The 13,325-nt window shown below is 45.0% G+C and overlaps 1 protein-coding gene across 19 annotated transcripts in view; it reads right to left on the bottom strand.

The window, feature by feature from the left end:
* HERC1 (HECT and RLD domain containing E3 ubiquitin protein ligase family member 1) overlaps positions 1 to 13,325 on the bottom strand; it is a 224,822-nt gene that overhangs the window by 5,734 nt on the left and 205,763 nt on the right. For all 19 annotated transcript variants that reach the window (XM_070054352.1, XM_070054347.1, XM_070054350.1 and 16 more), the window contains exons 68-75: positions 12,471 to 12,573; positions 10,830 to 10,999; positions 9,479 to 9,617; positions 7,486 to 7,655; positions 3,411 to 3,580; positions 2,963 to 3,128; positions 1,440 to 1,516; positions 391 to 643 (exon numbers count right to left, since the gene is read on the bottom strand). In XM_070054352.1, coding sequence (XP_069910453.1) covers positions 391 to 643; positions 1,440 to 1,516; positions 2,963 to 3,128; positions 3,411 to 3,580; positions 7,486 to 7,655; positions 9,479 to 9,617; positions 10,830 to 10,999; positions 12,471 to 12,573 — 1,248 coding nt within the window. The remainder of the gene's footprint in view (positions 1 to 390; positions 644 to 1,439; positions 1,517 to 2,962; positions 3,129 to 3,410; positions 3,581 to 7,485; positions 7,656 to 9,478; positions 9,618 to 10,829; positions 11,000 to 12,470; positions 12,574 to 13,325) is intronic.

The raw sequence follows: 13,325 nt of genomic DNA on the forward strand, positions 1-13,325 counted from the left end.
AGGATTGATCAGGCTATTTGATCCAGAAGAATGTGCTGACTCCTCCATCCGGCTGTAGTTACGAATGAGACACACTCTCTCTGCCCTCAAACCAGGTCTATTAAACTCTGGTCCCGTCAGTGCTCCCTCTCCGCCTTGGCTCCCTTGGTTATCCACTCCAGTGGGCAGAAAATGGGTTAAAGGGAAAGGAGCAGACACTGGGGCTGCAGCCAACTCTGCCCATGAGAAGTTACTAAAACGAATGGGGTTGAACTAAAGGCAGCAATGGCATCATCATGGCACAGGTCGCCCGACAGCAAGTGGGAGACCAGAGCTGAACCACCCAGAAAGATTGTGGTCTGTGCGCACAGGTAGTGACCAGCCGCAGAAAGTGGCCTGGCCAGGACATACCTCATGGAAGCTCTCCTCAGTGATGCCGCTGTCTTCAATGTGAAGAATGCTATTGAGGGTCTGCACGTAGAGCAGGTCTACCTCCTCCAGGTCCTCCAGAGTGAGCGGGATGCAGCACAGCTGCTTCCACACCACCGGCGCCAGGTGCAGGTCCAGAGGCTTCTTTGTGCGAATGGCAACCCCCATTAAAATCCCCAAGAACTTAAACTGCATTAAGTGTTCATCAAGGCAAGCAGAGGGGTTAAAGAGGAACCTGCAAAATTCCAGGAAGTATTTCAAACAAGATAGTCCTCATTTCCACTGGAAACAAGTCACCCCACATCTACAGCAGCAGTGCAGAGCTGTGCTGTTCACCATGGCAGCCATTAGCCACAGATAGCTATTTTCATTAATTTCATGAGATTAAAGATTCAGTTCCTTAGCTACCCTGACCACATTCTGAGTAGTCAACATTCATATGGCCTGTGGCTACTGTTCTGGACAGCACAGACACCACATCTTACATTATCTTTTGAGTGAAAAAAGGGCCAGTAAATGAGTTGTTAATCCTTAAGCTACCTGCTTCAGAATGTCCTGTTTCCTAAAATCACCGCAGTTACTGTAAGCCCATGAAGCAAGATCCAAAACTCAACATTTTCTGGATTGTAAATAATTACAAGCTCTGTGACTTGACAGCATAGTGAAGCTTTTTAATGAATTTTGGTGCAGAAATTTCATCAAGGGAGACCACGGAGGCCTTCAGACACACTAAGGCAGGCTTCAAGATCAAGTCTGAGTTTCCTCTCTGTCTATATTAGCTTTGGATTGGTTCCATAGTAAACAGTGAGTCACAGCAGAAGTGTGATGAAGGCACAACCACAGTACCCACTCTCAAGGTCACAATGAGGACTCAGGATGCAATCTTGGAGGAACATGTAGAAGGCCTGCCACACAGCAGGCACACAATTTCACGAGTTATTATTTTTTTCTTTTTTTTTTGTTTGTTTTCTTTTTTTTCTCTTTCACGAGCTATTATTATTACAGACGTTCAACAGACACTTGCTGCTTACCTGTCCCTGTTGTAACCCACTTCCGCGGTGGCATTTGGAGAGGGTATAAGGAGGTCAACTATACCAGTTTCAAGTTCCTGTAGAAGAAAAACATTTTTTGAGAAATGATAATCAAACGTATCAAGAGAACAAAATGATTACATTAAATATAACACTGAAAAGAGTATTTCAAGAAATTTATAATGCTAGCCATGTCTCTACTTCCGTTGTTCTTGTGATTTCAATTTGAAATGAGATTAGGAACTTTCCCATGTGGAAAATCTCCTGTAATATGAAGAATCAAGATGAGAGAGTCAATTCACAGAGGAGTAGGTGTATTTGTGGAGAAGGACGTAGTGATATTCCAAATAGACTCAGTAAGTGATAGCCACATGTTACTTCAATCACAGGATTTATCAGAAAAATCCTGACACTAGGCAAAAGTGGAAGGAACACAGCTTATTTAAAAGAAAATCTGCCAATTAAACCAATTAAAACTGACCCAAACTCTTTTTTTTTTTTAATTTAAAAGAAAGATTTATTTAAAAATGTCAGAGACTTCCTGGCGAGGTGGCCAAGAGCGGGGGCTCCAAGAGAGGCAAAACCCAAAGGAGTTGGTGGTAGTGGGGTTTTTAAGAACATTTTTGGAAAAAAACTCACTCAGTACAAGGTGCAACCTATCAAAAGACCTGATTTGTGATCTTATTTACTCTGTCTGGCTTGGACCCAAACTCTTAACTTACTTTTCTAACTCCCTTGGGGCACAGCAGCTCTACTTCATTCTTTTTTTTTTTTTTTAAGATTTATTTATTTGAAAGGCAGAGTTACAGAGAGACAGAGGTAGGTAGGTAGGTAGGTAGGTAGAGAGAGAGAGAGAGAGAGAGAGAGAGAGAGAGAGGTCTTTCATCCACTGGTTCACTCCCCAAATGGCCACAATGGCTGGACCTGTGCCAATCTGAAGCCAGGAGCTTCTTCCAGGTCTCCCACACGGGTGCAGGGGCCCAAGCACTTGGGCCATCTTCTACTGCTTTCCCAGGCCATAGCAGACAGCTGGATTGGAAGTGGAGCAGCCATGACTTGAACCAGTGTCCATATGGGATGTCGGTACTGCAGGCTGCAGCCTTACCTGCTAAGCCCTGCTTTACCCACTACACCACGCGCTGGCCCCCTCCACTTCGTTCTAAAAACACCAGAATAAACTGGAGCACAGGGCTGGTCCTGGATTTATCTCCTATGTAAGTGGACACATTGTCATTGTTGTTTTTTCTACTAACATTGTAGCACAACAGACTTTCTACTAACATTGTAGCTCTTCATTGGTAGGTGACTAAGCCCCGGCATTTATTCATAAAGTATCTTTACAAAGCATTTTCAGAAACCCTTGTTCTAGTTCATCCATGTATCACCAACAGCATGAGCTGAACGAGGCTCACAAATGCATCCTTGCTGCATTTATGAAACATGCCTGACAGAGGAGCCACTGGGAACAGTAAAAAGGGGACACGCTTGGTGGACGGCTGGGCAGGGGCACTGCGTGAACATACCTGGCACATTTCGGTGATGGTGTCGTCAAACACTCCTCCAGCATCATCGGCCCCTTCTCCAACCAGCTTCACCTTCCATGCTCGGGAGGGCAGACGGAGATCGGATGCATTCAGTTTAACTACTTGTCTTGCTATCTGGACAAAGATGGGCTTACACTTCCGACCTCTTCAAAAGCAAAGGAGATTTGAATGAAAGACAACTCTCATCAATTTGCCCAAATCACCACAAAGATCACTTGAGGATGTCTTCCCATCAGTGAACAAATTGGTCCAGCTCCATGACAGAAAAGCCCTGTGCAGGGCCCACTCAGCCCATTATTATTAAAGTAGGTTCTGTTACTATTCAACTTGACAAGTGAGGCAGCTAAGACTCACAGAGAATACTTAGTAATACTTTTCATCTAAAGAAATTCCAGATAGCTAGTGAAACACATATACATATGCCAACCTGGTTGATATCCTCTTTACAGTAATTTGAGGTCCATAGTTTTTGCCTTGAACCATGGTTTTTCCTATGGAGCGCACCATGGGAAGAGTGTAGACTCTTGGGGCTAATAAAGGCCGAAGCTGTCCTTGCACAATGCCCCAGGTTCCAGCGTTATAATGAGATGTGCTGTTCTGTAACAGAAAATGAGGTTATCAGAAATGCTATCATCTAAGGCTACAAAGAAATAGCACTTCTCACTTTTAGAATAAAGGTAATTTTTGAAATGTATATTAAAAGTACAAACCGGGGCATTATTAATTGTTACTAACTTTAAAAAAAAGATTTATTATTTACTTATTTGAAAGGCAGAGAGACAGAGAAAAAAGGAGAGACAGAAAGAGAAAGAAACCTTCTACACACTAGTTCACTTCCCAAATGTCTATAATACCTAGATCTGGGTCAGGTCAAAACCAGCAGCCAGGAACTCCATCCTGTCTCTCACATGAGTGCCGGGGTCCAAGTACTTAGGACATCCTCTACTGCCTTCCCAGAAACATTAACAGGAAGCTGGATTGGAAGTGGAGCAGCTGGGACCAGCACTGGTGCTCTGACATGAGATGCCAGTATCTCAAGCAGTGGTTTAACCCACTGTGCCACAACACCAGTCCCTATTAGTAACTCTTAAAATTATTTTTTTTGATAAAATATGATTACTATAATACAGGAAAGGATACAAACATGTACATACAAATGAAATTATCCATAATTCCACCATATTAGATACAGCCCTATTAACACGTTAATCTATTTCCTTCCAGTTTTTTGTGTGTACACATATAACATTTTTCATACTGTTGAGATCATACTGTTTACATGATTTTCAGATTTTCTTAAAAAATTTTTTTTGAGAGGCAGGGTTACAGAGAGAGGGATCTTCCATCTGCTGGATCACTCCCTAAATGGCCACAACAGCCAGGGCTGAGCTGATCTGAAGCCAGGAGCCAAGAGTTTCTTTCGGGTCTCCCATGTGGGTGCAGGGGCCAAGCACTTGGGCCATCTTCTACTGCTTTCCCAGAGCCCTTAGTAGGGAGCTAGTTCAGAAGTGGAACAGCCAGCAAGCACTCAAACAGGTGCTCATATGGAATGCGGGTGCCACAGGCGAAGGCTCAGCCTAGTACACCACAGCGCCAACCTCATGTTTTTATCACTTAAATATTTAGAAATATTTCTCCAAATAATTGCAAATAATTTGTTAACATTCCATATAGTGCACATAGTAGTCTGCTTCCTGGATAATTCTCTACTTCCAATAGTGATTTGTCAGATTTTTTTTTTTAAAGTTAGAAAGGCAAAGAGAAACAGACAGGGAGATATACAGAGAGAGCTTCCCTCTGCTGGTTCACTCCCTAAATGCCCACAACAACCAGGCCTGAGCCAAGCTAAAACCAGAAGCCTCCAAGTCAGTGGCAGGATTTGAGTACTTGAGCCACCATCTACTGCTTCCCAGTGCATTTGCAGGAAATTAAGTCAGAAGCGGAGGGGCCAGAACTTGGTACGGGGGATGCAGGCATACCTCAGGCAGTGAATTAACCACTGTGTCAAATGCCTACTCTTGTCAGATCTCCAGGACTGGTTATCCAAGAGATTTTTGACTAACAGCTTTACAAATTGATACACATTTTGGCAGGCATGCCTACAAATTACACTAACAACTCCTAGGGCCGGTGTTGAGGCACAGGTGGTTAAGCTGCTGCCTGTGACACCGCCATCCCACATGAGCACCAGGAGAAGTCCCAGCTGCTTGATGTCTGGTCTAGCTTCCTGCTACAGTGCCTGGAAAGGCAGCCCAAGACACCCTGACTGCTACCCATGTGGGAGACCAGGATGGAGTTCCAGGCTCCTTTCCTGTCCTCAGCCTGGTCTAGGGAGTGAAACAGCAGATGGAAGATCTCTCCCTCCTCTTTTTCTCTGAAATTCTGGTTTTTAAATAAATAAAATGAATCTTAGGGGCCGGTGTTGTGGCACAGCAGGTTAAAGCCTTGGCCTGAGGCGCTGGCATCCCATATGGGCACCAGTTCTAGTCCTCTGCTCCTCTTCCAATCCAGCTCTCTGCTATGGCCTGGGATAGCAGTAGAGGATGGCCCAGGTCCTTGAGCCCCTGTACCCACGTGGGAGACCCAGAAGAAGCTCCTGGATCCTGGCTTTGGATTGGCACAGCTCTGGCCATTGAGGCCATCTTGAGAGTGAACCAGCATATAGAAGACCTCTCCCTCTCTCTCTCTCTCTCTCTCTCTCTCTCTCTCTGTTTCTACCTCTCTCTGTAACTCTGTCCTTCAAATAAATAAAATAAATCTTAAAAAAAATAAAATAAAATGAATCTTAAAAAGAAAACAAAAGGGATCAGTGCTGTGGCACAGCAGGTTATAGCCCCTGTCTGTGGTGCTGGCATCCCATATGGGCACTGGCTCAAGTCTCAAGTGCTCCACTTCCAATCCAGCTCTTTGCTATGGCCTGGGAAAGCAGCAGAAAATGACCCAAGTCCTTGAGCCCCTCTACCCACATGGGAGACCTGGAAGAAGCTCCTGGTTCCTGGCTTTGGATCAGTGCAGCTCCAGCCATTGCAGCCATCTGGGGGGTGAACCAGCGGGTAGAAGACTTTTCTCTCTCTCTCTCTGCCTCTGCCTCTCTGTAATTCTGCCTTTCAAATAAATAAATCTTTAAAAAAAAAAAAAAAAGAAAAGAAAAACAAAAACTAGTCACCTCGCACTTTTTTTTTTTTTTTTTTTTTTTTTGACAGGCAGAGTGGACAGTGAGAGAGAGAGAGACAGAGAGAAAGGTCTTCCTTTGCCGTTGGTTCACCCAGGTACTTATCCTGGTCTCCCATGGGGTGCAGGGCCCAAGCACTTGGGCCATCCTCCACTGCACTCCCGGGCCACAGCAGAGAGCTGGCCTGGAAGAGGGGCAACTGGGACAGAATCTGGCGCCCCGACCGGGACTAGAACCTGGTGTGCTGGCGCCGCAAGGCAGAGGATTAGCCTAGTGAGCCGCGGCGCCGGCCTCACCTCACACTCTTCTTAAATCTCTGGCCTATCCTATAAAGATGGACATGTAAGCCAGGTTTACTTTTAAAGATCAGAAGGAGGGAGAGAGAGATCTTCCATCTGTTGGTTCACTCCCCAAATGACCGCAATGGTCAGAGCTGGGCTGATCCGAAGCCAGGAGCTGCTCCTGGGTCTCCCAGGTGAGTGTCAGAAGCCCAAGCACTTGGGCCATCCTCCTCTGCTTTCCCAGGTGTATCATCAGGGAGCTGGATGGCTACTACGCCATAGCCCAGGCCACAGAATGTTCATTTGTAAGGAGACAAAAAAATCTCCTAAATTTTTCACATTTATTTATATAACAATGTTGGTTCTGTTCTAATAGCTTTCTGTGCTTAACTTTTTTTTTCTTCTTCTTTTTTTTTTTTTTTTTTTTTTTTTTTTTGACAGGCAGAGTTGATAGTGAGAGAGACAGAGAGAAAGGTCTTCCTTTGCCGTTGGTTCACCCTCCAATGGCCGCCGCGGCCAGCGCACTGCGGCCAGCACACTGCACTGATCCAAAGGCAGGAGCCAGGTGCTTCTCTTGGTCTTCCATGGGGTGCAGGGCCCAAGCACTTGGGCCATCCTCCACTGCATTCCCTGGCCACAGCAGAGAGCTGGCCTGGAAGAGGGGCAACTGGGACAGAATCCGGCGCCCCGACCGGGACTACAACCCGGTGTGCCGGCGCCGCAAGGCGGAGGATTAGCCTAGTGAGCTGCGGTGCCGGCCACTGTGCTTAACTTTTAAAATCATATAACAGATTTTGAAGAAAACATATGACACACCTAGCTATTCATGCTTCCTGGAGCTTTGGGCAACTACAGAAGGAGGATCCCTCTTGTGTCCAACAGCACATGAACTAGCATTAAATCGGAACATAACTGTTGTCTTTTTTGCTTCCCTTGATGTGGAGAATACAGGAAGTATTAACCATGACAGAGTTTCCCAGAGGTTGGGAGAAAGCCCAGGACCTGAGGAGCATCCCCAGGGCACTGTCTTCCAAGCCAGCATGTGTTACCTGGTTGTTGGGGCTGAGGTTCAGGAGCCTCCAGGAGGAGTACATGAGGTCGGAGAAGTGGTAGAGCAGCCGCAGCCTGGCACGTACGGTGTGAATGCTCACCTCCCTCAGTGCCCCGTACTGTGGGGGTACTGCATCGGGCAGGCCCAGCTGCAGAGGTACCGACACACCTGCCCAGAAAGCAAATGGGTGCTTAGGAAGCAGAATTCACGGCTTTCCTTTTCAGCATTTTGAAACATTTCCAACATACAGAGAAGATGAGATAATTATATAATAGGAACCCATTCATACCACCTAAGTTCTGTAATTAATATTTTGCTGTATTTGTATTTTTATGTATGTATCTTCTGCTATCCAGCAATTCATCTTAATATTTGGGGTATATTTATGTTGGTTTTCAAATCAGTTTTTATTTATCATTAAGGAAATCTGGTCTTTTCTCCTTAATTTTGTTTCCCATTTAATAATGGTACCTAAACAATTCCTTTGTATAAGAAATAAGAAAACCAAGCAAGGCAGTCAAATTCTTCCTTTCAAATTCAATGCCATCTTTGTAATAACACAAGGTACAGGAAACGACCAGGCAGGCAGTTCTGAAATATGAAAAAGGATAGCTTAGCAAAGCCACCTCCCACTCGCACCAGGGATCTGACAGAAAGAGCCCACGGCAGAATGAAAGATACGGGTGTGTGATTCCCGTAGGCTTTTTACTGTAAGATTAAGAGCTCTGTAAGAATAAAGGCTAAAAAGCCTGCATCCACAGCTCCTCTCATATAAAAATGTACAAGTGACTGACAATTATTCCATTCCCAGAGATACTGTTCCCACTCCTGATAGAGGCTAACACGCGGAGCGTTTTCGATGCGTCCAGCGCTGTGCTAAGAGCTTTACACAGAGCTCTCCATAACCAGCGCTATGACTGCCCTCACTTTACAACGGGAGGCTGCATACGGAGGAGCCAGGACTCAGGGCAGGCAATGTGGTCCCCGAGCTGACAGTGAGACCCTGGAAGCTGAGGGGCCCTGGGGATTCTGCAGTCATCAGCACCCAGGCAGCAGTGCTCATTCTGGAGCCCGTTGTCTACAAACCATCTCCTGCCTGTGTGGAGTTTGCTTGTTCTCTTAGATTAAGTAGAAGAAGAAAAAAAAAAAAACCTCAGCGGCGTCTGCCCTGTGGACCTGTGGCTCAGAAGTAGGAAAGACAGCAGAGAGGGAAGAGAATGTAATGTGGCTCTCTCAGGGCAATGTTACTGTCTCAGGCTCCCCAGGGCAGCAGAAAGAAAGGACTTGAAGGCCTGGATATGAAAGAGCTCAGATTTGAGGAAATGTCAAAGAATGGCATACACAGAAATTAAAGTTTCCCCCTATTTGTGGGGAGTACAGAGGATGGCTCCAAGCAGAGAAGGTCTGTGGTTGAGATGTTAAGCATACAAGTACACATTCTGTTTTTCTTCATATCCTTTTGTAGGGCTATAAGAATTTCCTAATAAGAGTTAAGCAAGCTTTACAGAAAGCTTGAAACAATGTACTGACCTGATACACAAGAGTAAAACAGCAGGCACCTGAGCGGGCACCTGAGCTGCCTGAGCTGCTGTGCCAGTGCAGCCAGCATATTTCCAAGTGTAACTGGAGTGAGGAATTTCACCAGTGGTCTCAGCACTTCTAATCTTTATTCGGAGAAAGCTATGATTTCATTTCTTTGATATATATTAAGGAATACTTAATTGCTACTCTAAAATTATGAATTTTTGTTTGCCCAAGTGATGTGTTTGAGTTTACAGTTGTAGAGAGGGACTCCTTCATACAAAGTCAGTAGAAGAAATGCCTGCTGGGAAGTCTCTATGGTACAGGTAGCACAAAGAATACTATGGTTGTGTGGGGGAGCTGCTTGACGGTTCAGAATGACGCTGACAGATTTGGCACTGGCAAGCAAACATTGCATCTGGGCATTGTTGGAAATGAAGCTGCCAAAGCAAGGATATTCTGTCCATCACCTGGTGCTCTGGGTGGCACTGGTGGCGCCGTCCACGCAGCACTGTGGCAGCGGCCAGCTGAGATCTGCCGAATGTTTTTCCCTTGCAGAACTGTTACTAGGGTTGGTTCTCGAACGTGGTTGGTGTGGCCTAGGCCGAGCTGGGAATAAGTTACAAATCAGAGATTCAATTAGAAAAAGGAAGCGAGGAAGCCAAAATGATGAAATTTGCCTTAGATGGTAACAAACATAAGCAAATTACTATCTGTACCAAGCATCAGCATCAATGATGAAATAAATTCTGATTTTCTCTATAATAATGGTTCTCACAGCTCAGACTCTCCTGAACACTGAGCTGCAGCAAAGTCATTCCAACTATAGCAGATGAGGCTTAAGGACTAACATATCACTGAATTCCGTGTCTGCAAAGGGAATGAATTCTAGGAAAGTTAAAAGCACACACAAAAGCAGATTCTTTTCCCTAGATCTCTGTCTGTAGGCTCTGATTGGGATGCCCAGTGTTTCAGTTGCTAAGCAACTCAGCATTTAGGGAAGAGCATGCAAAGGCCCTGCTAGGGAACTCCCAAAGGAGTCTTCAGCATTAACTTTCCTCTTGTCAATTCAACATGCAACCACAACAAGGAGTGCCTTCCTTGTCTGTTAATGTGGTGATGAGGAATACAGAAACCAAAAGGACGCTGTTAGGAATAAAGCTAGCCCCTGAACTGAAGGGTCATGGCTCTAGGGGCAGCCACACTCAGAGAGGGCTTATAGAAGAAGGGGAAGTAGCTCTGCAGGTGGAGCCAAAAGTGACTGTAGTAGCAGGCATCTCAGAAACCGCCCATTGAAGTCTTCCCCTCCCCCACACGGAGAGGAGCTGGACACAGCGACCCCTAGGGTCTTTCTCAACCTCGTTTTACTTCTCTGAGTAATGAGGCTGTCAACATTTGCCACAGAGCAGCACACACACTTCGTATCCTGCTGTACTAGAAAGTACAAAAGCAGCACTGCTCCATTCCTCCTTACTTCCAGGTCAGCGGATGCTGCAGTCATGAGGATAATGCTGTGATGACGACAGAACTGAGCCAGCGATGAGGACCACCACACAGCACTGCTCAGTACGTGCCAGACCAAGGAAGCCAGATCACTGTACTACACTACCAGACTTTTTACAAAACCATGGTACACTATTTCTTTGGACACAATTAAGAGAGAACTATGTAAAACTGAACTAAATAAATGTGTCATAGCCAAGTGATGTACTTGGAACACCGTGGTAGGTATTTGGAGTTTCCTAGTTTATCCCTTTCCCTAGTGGGGAGTGTTGTCAAAATGCTAGGATATGGAAGAGCAGAAGCAAAATAAACATTCACCTGTCCTTCAGAATTGCTCCCCCAGGCATACACATCGCCAGTCGATGCCAAAGCAAGCGTGTGCTCAGCTCCGACTGCCACGTCTTCGATGACCACTCCAGCCAGGACAGGAACTTGCTGTGGTCGATTGTGATTACGAGCACGACCCTCTGGCAAGCCTATTAAGCGATCTGAAAAAACAGCAAGAGGAAAGGTTTGTAGATGGCACATCACAGTCCTTTCATTTTTAATCACTTAACTTTTTATGGTGGAATGGCAGCAACATAAATAACTCAGGGGGCAAAAGCTGCTATTCTGACAAGGACATCAGATTTTTAGAAAATAAAATGCTAGAAGCCACATCTTTACAAAATGACACGGTCTCCTTATTCATAAAGAGGATCAAATCTAAGACCAGTAACTTACTTCATACCCAGAGTTCCTTCATATCCTTATGCTTGAAAGGACTGGCAGGAGTTCACAAAGGTCCTGAAGTTTCTTGCCTTTTAAAAAAGACATCTTCCATCTGTCTTGTCCTCAAACTTCAACCTCTCCCTTTACCTTGCCAAAATTCTAGAAAGTGCTGCACAATGTCCTTTAGGCCCACTCAGCACTGCCCTGAAACTGTACTCAAAGCCAATAGCGCCTAACTGCCTACCGCAGACTTCTTCTCAGGATCCAGCTCAAGGAACTCCAAGCAACTCTATGTAACCTTCTGATAATGTGTCCTCAGCTCCTTCTGCCCAGATGACTCTGTACTACTGCGGCACAGCAGATACTGCCCTCCCTACTCTGTTCAAGGCCAACTCTCCCAAATCTTGTTCTCCTCACATTCCCCAGAGTTGATTCTCTTCTTTCTTAAATTCTATACTTTCTCCCTGGAATTGTAGATTCCATTAATAAGGCATGAGACTACTACCAAAATGTAGTTCATGTTCAATCTTACATTTCTATAACCAATCTCTGGAGTTTGAAATCCAAATTCTCAATAGCTTGCTGGACTTACATGCATCTAGGGTAACGACCCCATTCAACCTAAGGAAAACCAAGCTTCTTATCCTTTCCCTACAAACAGTTCCTGTCCTTAGTCAGAGTCATCAATGTTCTCCCAAGACCAGAAACTTCACTCATGGTTTAATTCTTCCTTCCCTTCACTCTCCCTCTGTCACCACAACTTGCCAGGAAGTTGCTCTTAAGAGGGTAAATTTACTGCCAAGGAGCCCCACAGTGAATGTCTGGGTTATGAACCTACTCAAGATCTGAACCTTCAATGCCTATGAATTCCTCCAATTCCTATGATTTGCATCCCCAATCCTTGGAAGTGGTGGGGAGTGAATCAGGACACAGAGCAGCTCTGGTGAGCAAAGCAGTATCTGGAGAGCACGGCGGGGCAGAAGGGAGGTGGGGAGGGACCTTGGCAGGTGCTCTTCTAGCAAAAGTAAAGGCTATAGCATGAGGAACCTTAATGAGAAGGGGAGTTCATTTTTAGAATAAAGTTTGTGAAAAAGAAGTGAATAGGAGCTAGTGAATGAGAATTTCATGGCCTGCTTACCCCCAAGAACAAAATAAAAATGACTTTTATTTAGAGTATTTTCTATGAAAACAGAAGGCAAATGTTTCTATAATACACATGTGCATGACGTAAGCTAAAAAATGCCTTACCTTGACCAAAGGTATACACGTGACCATCTTTAGTCAAAGCAACAGAAAACTGAGTTCCACAAGCAACCTTTTTTATTCCAATACCACAAAGGACATCTACTTTCTGTAAAACAAAAGTGTAAAGTATACACTTTAAGACTGAAAAGATGGCGGGGAGGGGGAAGCCATTGTAGTCCATAAGCTGTACTTTGGAAATTTATATTCATTAAATAAAAGTTAAAAAAAGCTAAAAAAAAAAAGACTGAAAAGAAAATACTTTTTTTTTTTAGATTTATTTATAAGTCAGAGTTACTGGTGGGGGGAGCAGGGGCAAGGAGGGCGAGAGACAGAAAAAAAGACACAGATATCTTCCATCTGCTGGTTCACTCCCTAAATGGTCGCAATGGCTGGGTCTGGGCCAGTTGGTAGCCGGGAGCCAGAAGCTTCATCCAAGTCTCCCACATAGGTGCAGGGGCCCAAGGACTTGGGCCATTCCCCACTGCTTTCCCAGGCACATTAGCAGGGAGCAGGATCTGAAGTGGAATAGCTAGGACTGGAACTGACCCCATTATGGGATCCATGCACTGCAGGCAGTAGCTTAACCCATTATGCCACAATGCCAGCCCCAAAGAAAATACCCTTAAACTTGCCTGCTGGTATGTATAATCTCAAGCATAGTCTCCAAGACAGGAATTGTCTCTTACCTGTCCCACCCAAATTCATATTCCTAAATGTTACTTTCTCTAGTGTCCTGCAGATCAACTGAATTTGGGAGAGAAAATGTGACAGCAGGGAAATGTGGTTAAAATCCCCAGGACCTTCATGAAATAGAAGCATCCTTCTGGGCAACAGAGAAAAAGAGAATCTCATGACCTT

Source organism: Oryctolagus cuniculus, chromosome 12, assembly GCF_964237555.1.
Source record: "Oryctolagus cuniculus chromosome 12, mOryCun1.1, whole genome shotgun sequence".
Lineage (NCBI taxonomy): Eukaryota > Metazoa > Chordata > Mammalia > Lagomorpha > Leporidae > Oryctolagus > Oryctolagus cuniculus.